Source organism: Chionomys nivalis, chromosome X (genome assembly GCF_950005125.1).
Source record: "Chionomys nivalis chromosome X, mChiNiv1.1, whole genome shotgun sequence".
NCBI lineage: Eukaryota > Metazoa > Chordata > Mammalia > Rodentia > Cricetidae > Chionomys > Chionomys nivalis.
Window position 1 is genome coordinate 10,428,863 of NC_080112.1, and position 6,697 is coordinate 10,435,559.

General features: G+C 41.3%; 1 protein-coding gene across 1 annotated transcript; it reads left to right on the forward strand.

Annotated features, from left to right (window-relative positions):
- The first annotated feature begins 4,633 nt into the window (after nucleotides 1–4,633).
- LOC130867844 (elongation factor 1-alpha 1-like) lies at nucleotides 4,634–6,368 on the forward strand. Its single transcript, XM_057760049.1, has one exon. It carries the CDS (start codon nucleotides 4,695–4,697, stop codon nucleotides 6,081–6,083), a length of 1,389 nt encoding a protein of 462 aa, XP_057616032.1. The 5' UTR covers nucleotides 4,634–4,694; the 3' UTR covers nucleotides 6,084–6,368.
- The last annotated feature ends 329 nt before the right edge of the window (nucleotides 6,369–6,697 follow it).

Below are 6,697 nucleotides of genomic sequence, written 5' to 3' on the forward strand. Positions count from 1 at the left end.
CCAAGCAGTGATTTAGATAATACAGTTTCTGTGTGATTAGTTTCCAGGCTATCAGCCAGGAACCAACAAGCAGCTCTCTCCTCTAACAAATACTTGTCTGTATTAGCCACATGGCTTGGCACTGTTTTCGGTGAGGCAGTCACATCTTGCTTGCTCTGTGTCTGGCTTCCTCTGTGTCTGGGTGATGACTGTAGACTGACTTTTCCTCTTCTCAGAATTCTGTTGCCCGGCCTCTACTTGCTTTCTAGTCATCCACCTATACTTCCTACCTGGCCACTGGCCAATCCTAGTTTATTTAAAATACAACTGATAGGGTCATTGTCCCACAGCATACTTCTGTAATAGTTGGGCTGCCTTTTAGCTTCCAGTGAGGGAAGGCTTTAGTATCATTAAGAAAAATAATGGTGGCGTCTCACCCTGTGTCAAACCAGGCCCTTTACAGATTTTCCAGAAAACCAGTCATAATGGGTGAATGAGGGAAAATGGATAGCATTCTGAAATTTTTTTTTCTTTATTTATGGCGAAGGCCCTCTTACTGTCTGGGCTGACGGCTGCCCTCTTTGGAGTTTAAAGGTCATTGGGGAATCTTGCAGCAGTCCTTAGCCCAATGATAACCTTTCTGGCATTAAGGACATTATGTTTTGGGGCAAGCTTTAAGGAGTCCCTGCAGAGTTTCTAGGCTTTCTGCAGCCCTAACAAGAGTGACTAGGGGGTTGGTCATCATTCTTTTCAAGCTTAGTATTGACCAAGGCATTGATGGAAGCTATTAGGGCAGAGATGGGACCATTTGTGTGTCAATGTCCCTAGTGGTGAGGACCCATTTGTAGATATTCTCATTGTGAATGGGTGCAATGGCATTATGTGTGACCATGTTAAGCCCCGTTCAGGTAAATTCTTTGATGAGAATATGCATTTTTCAACAGCAATGGTAATATGAGTCATAAAATCAGGGAAAACTTCTGCAGTCTGTTGAACAAGATTGCAGAAGTAACCCATGCTGTCCTGAGGCATGCATAGGTTACCTTGAAAGCCAGGTTAGAAACCTAGGAAGTACGCATGTTGGTCAGTCATAGACTGAGAAATACGCTCAGTGTACTGACTGCAGCTGGTAAGCTTGTCTAGGGTAATATTGAGCCCATATTGTAAGTTAGTGCAAGCCTATGTCTCCACTGCATCATCATAAACACAATGCCATTGGAGAAAAACAGGGGGCTATAGTTCAACCTTTAATATAGAACACCAGTCATAGTGGGTTTGGATATGCATGGGACATTGTCTAAGCACTTGTTCAAAATAAGGGGTATCAGGGACAGACTCATTAGATGCCTTTCTAATGAAAGCCAGATTCGTGAAAAGAGTAGGGAACCAGGGTAGAATTGCAGCTTTAGGTCCTCATTAATGGAGAAGGCAAAAGGATTGGTTGGGGGTATTTTGCTAGGGGAAGTGAGTCAGGGTTCTGTCCGGGAGAGTGAAAAAACAATCTTTAGTGGAAAGTGCTAGATTAGGTGTGGTCTCTGCAGGAAAAGAATGCCTGAGGACTTCATCAACGGTGCCAGAAATGATGCCCAAAAGGACGGGAGAAAAGACACAGGAGGCAATTTGCCCTCCTGGACCTCTCTTTTTCTTGTGAGGAAAAGTACCCTCATCTATATAGTGGGGCCCCAGATAATCTCAGGGCTTATCCATGGGGCAATTTTTTTTTTTTGATTTTTGAGACAGGGTTTCTCTGTAGCTTTTTGGTTCCTGTCCTGGAACTAGATCTTTTAGACCAGGCTGGCCTTGAACTCACAGAGATCCGCCTGCCTCCCGAGTGCTGGGATTAAAGGCGTGTGCCACCATCACCCTGCCTCCATGGGGCAATTTTTGTGACGTCCTCCAAGAAGGCCTCATGTTGGGGACACTTGACCTTAATGCCCCTGGTTAGCAAAAGGAAATATAAGGCAGTAATTTGAGGCTCTTTTGCAGAAGATGGGAAGTTGCTCATTGCAAGAGCATGGCAAAAGAAGAGGATAAGAGCTATAGAAAAAAGGCTTCTGGCAGAGGAGAAAATTTCAATTCCAAAGGGAAAGGGGATTCAGTCAAAGCAGAACAGCCAAAGTCTAACAGTGAATTGAGAGACCTGCCAATACCGGAACGGCCCTTAACTGGCAGTATTGCCACCATATTGGTTGAGGAGAGAAACAAAAAGAAGAAGTCCATCAATCCACACTCTGAAGAGTGGTCCAGACTCCACTTAAAGCAAGAGAGCCTTCCTACAATCCCTGAGTATGCCGCATAAAAGTGAGGAACTTCTGAAGTTCATTATGCTGCAGCCGTATGCTCACACACTGTCTCCGGGTGAATAAGACCAGTGTGTGTGTGTGTGTGTGGGGGGGGTGTTCCTTTATTGGTTCTACCTCCTGGGTAGTCAGCACTTATGTGGAGATACTGGAATGAACCGAATTTGAATGGAGAGTGCCTAAGTCGAAAGACAAACAGGGGAAAAAAGAAAAGGACAGGAAAGAAGCCCCAACTTACCAAGGGCACAGAAAATGAAAGCAGGGGCCAACTCACTGAGGACAGCTGAAGGGGCTGATTCAGCACACCAACAAAGAGTAAGGATGGGGACAGCAGCATGGCCATCAAATGAGAAGAAGCAAAGCCAGAAAAAGAAGTTGAGGAGGACCCAGGCAGTGAGCCAGAGGAAAGTTTTCATCCACATTGGGTGACAGATGTGGCTGAACCTCAATACTAGTCTCCACCCTGGAGGCAGTGGATGAGATAGTGCAGAGGCAGAAATATAGACTCTGGGAGATTTTGATGTACAAGTTCTTTACTGTAAAAGGTTAACAGATTTTTATGGGCTTAGGGAAATAAGGCTGCTGCAGGAACTCTTCTGGTTAGTTCTTCTGTAACTGGCAGCCATTGTTGGCATGCTGTGATAGACCAGGAAGGAGCATGTGTCATGCGTTACTATGGAAATGGCTTTCATAAAGTTTGCTTTGGTCAACTTGCTTTCTCATTGGAAGTCTTATCATGCATGTGCATACTTTGGCTCTGCCTTGCCACAGCCTAGTTACTATTAAAGTACCTTTTCCCTCTGAAGCCTCTTCTTCTAAGCTTCTTTTATCTGATTTAATTTCAGCACTCTCTTGCAGGCTTCTACATGGACAGGTCAGGAGGCTATGTTTACAGCATTCAACTACTTTTCTGTTCAAAAATCATAAAGTCTTTCTAATCCTTCAAATGACAACATGGTCGGTTTCTTTCTAACAAAAGCCTACTGTCTTGTACTGTCTTTTTGTGTTAGTTACATTTAGGTTTCTGTAATAAAGCACTCAAGACAACTTACTGAAGAAAGAGTTTATTTGGGCTTACAGTTCCAGAGCTCTTAGAGTCCATTATGGCCAGAAAGCATGATAATAACTGACAAACATGGTGGCAGAATTAGGAAACTGAGATCTCAATATCTTAAACAGAAAAAAATAAAAGAGTAAATAGGAAATGGGATATGATTGTAAACTCTCTATACCTTCTTTCAGTGATAGACTACCTATGCAAGGCTTCAATACCTAAAGGTTCTACAACCATCCAAAGGAATGGCACTAACTGGTGACCAAGTGTTTAAATACATGAGTCTATGAGAGCTATTGTCATTCAAACCACCACAAGAAATTAGCACAAAGAAAAGAAATAGTGAAGAAAATGTGAAAATAAAATGTAACTAAAAGTCATAAAAAGGGTCAAATAGTTATTTTTCAAAAGATAACTATAAATGACAAGTCTTTAATCTAAGATAAGGAAAAGCAAAGTAAAGATGGTATCAGAACAAAATAAAATTTATTTATTTTATATAAACATAGAAAAAGACCACAGAATACTATTATGAACAACTATGTACCAATAAATTGAAAAATGTAGTAGAAATGGATAGAAAAATATAATCTATATGATTTGCTCTATAAAAAAGTGGGAAAACTGAATAAACTAATAAAAACAATATGATTAAAGTAATAATAATAAATTATCCACCAAAAGTCAAATACAATATGATTTTGCTGAATAATTTTGCCAAATATTTAAATAAATCCTAATTCTTTGCAAAGTATTTAACACACACACATAGACGTACACATCTTCTTTAGTTTCTACAGTACTACCCTAAATCATGAATGTTCTGAGCAGATATTAATAGGTACTTTATGCCTCATTCTATTCCTATAAGCTGCAAGGCAAAGCAAGTCACTGTAAAGTGATTTATATGTTCCCGAAGGAGCAATGCTATTTTTAGAGAAGATACTCTTAACCAATAATTTTGACCCTGAATAGATCATTATGATATCTCATAAGGTAAAAGTTCTTAGGGCAATAAATGTGCTTATTTTAGTATAAGTTAATTACATATATGATGAGTGATCATATTGCACTCATTTTTTGCACTTACAAAGGGTATTAAATAACACTGTGAATGACTTTCATCTCTTATAGGAAATCTCATGGGAAATAAAACAACTTTGAAGCCCCCTTTTTTTTCTCATAATAAATGTCCCTTTTCTCTACAGACATTTGGAATTGTTCCAATGACTGCTTTTAAAAAGATCTATTATGATATCAAGTATTGAGAGGTTTTTAAAAAGTAAAAATATTGCTTTTTCGCAACGGGTTTGCCGTCAGAACGCAGGTGTTGTGAAAACCACCGCTAATTCAAAGCCAAAATGGGAAAGGAAAAGACTCACATCAACATCGTCGTCATTGGACACGTCGATTCCGGCAAGTCCACTACAACCGGCCACCTGATCTACAAGTGTGGTGGAATCGACAAACGAACCATCGAGAAGTTTGAGAAGGAGGCTGCGGAGATGGGAAAAGGCTCCTTCAAGTATGCCTGGGTCTTGGACAAACTGAAAGCTGAGCGTGAGCGTGGTATCACTATTGACATCTCCCTGTGGAAGTTTGAGACCAGCAAGTACTATGTTACTATCATTGATGCCCCAGGACACAGAGACTTCATCAAAAACATGATTACAGGCACATCACAGGCTGACTGTGCTGTCCTGATTGTTGCTGCTGGTGTTGGTGAATTCGAAGCTGGTATTTCCAAGAATGGGCAGACCCGTGAGCATGCACTTCTGGCTTACACCCTGGGTGTGAAACAGCTTATTGTTGGTGTCAACAAAATGGATTCCACCGAGCCACCCTACAGCCAGAAGAGATACGAGGAAATTGTTAAGGAAGTCAGCACCTACATTAAGAAAATTGGCTACAACCCTGACACAGTAGCATTTGTGCCAATTTCTGGTTGGAATGGTGACAACATGCTGGAGCCAAGTGCTAATATGCCTTGGTTCAAGGGATGGAAAGTCACTCGCAAAGATGGTAGTTCCAGTGGAACCACCCTGTTGGAAGCTTTGGATTGCATCCTGCCACCAACTCGTCCAACTGACAAGCCTCTGCGACTGCCCCTCCAGGATGTCTATAAAATTGGTGGCATTGGGACTGTCCCTGTGGGCCGAGTGGAGACTGGTGTTTTAAAACCTGGCATGGTGGTGACCTTTGCTCCAGTCAACGTGACAACAGAAGTAAAGTCTGTTGAAATGCACCATGAAGCTTTGAGTGAGGCTCTTCCTGGGGACAACGTGGGCTTCAATGTGAAGAACGTGTCTGTCAAAGATGTTCGACGTGGTAACGTTGCTGGTGACAGCAAAAATGACCCACCAATGGAAGCTGCTGGCCTCACTGCTCAGGTGATTATCCTGAACCACCCAGGCCAAATTAGTGCTGGCTACGCTCCTGTACTAGATTGTCACACAGCTCACATAGCATGCAAGTTTGCTGAGCTTAAAGAAAAGATTGATCGTCGTTCTGGCAAGAAGTTGGAAGATGGACCGAAATTCTTGAAATCTGGTGATGCAGCCATTGTTGATATGGTTCCTGGCAAGCCCATGTGCGTGGAGAGCTTCTCTGACTATCCTCCACTGGGTCGTTTTGCTGTTCGTGACATGAGGCAGACAGTTGCTGTGGGTGTCATCAAAGCTGTGGACAAGAAGGCTGCTGGAGCTGGCAAGGTCACCAAGTCTGCCCAGAATGCTCAGAAGGCTAAATGAATATTATCCCTAACACCTGCCACCCCAGTCTTAATCAGTGGTGGAAGAACGGTCTCAGAACTGTTTGTCTCAATTGGCCATTTAAGTTTAATAGTAAAAGACTGGTTAATGATAACAATGCATCGTAAAACCTTCAGAAGGAAAGGAGAATGTTTTGTGGACCATTTTTTTTGTGTGTGGCAGTTTTAAGTTATTAGTTTTCAAAATCAGTACTTTTTAATGGAACAACTTGACCAAAAATCTGTCACAGAATTTTGAGACCCATTAAAGCAAGTTTAATGAGAAAAAAAAAGTAAAAATATTATAACACAGTGATGCAAATCTGCTTTCAAGCTCCCTGTACATTATTTTCTCTGTTTATTTAAGTATACTAGTTAGATGTACCCTAAATATCCATATAGTGACCTAACTTTCTGGAATCTACTATAATATTCATTCTTGGAGCCTAACCTGAGTTTATAAGGACAATATTGATTTCTCTGTCTGCTTCTGTGGAAAAGTGAATAATTATCTCCAAACTCTGATGACTAATTAAATGATTTTGTCATAGTGCTAAGTCACAGAGTCACACAGATAGAGAGTATTTGTTTCTGTGATAATAGTGTTCTTTACAG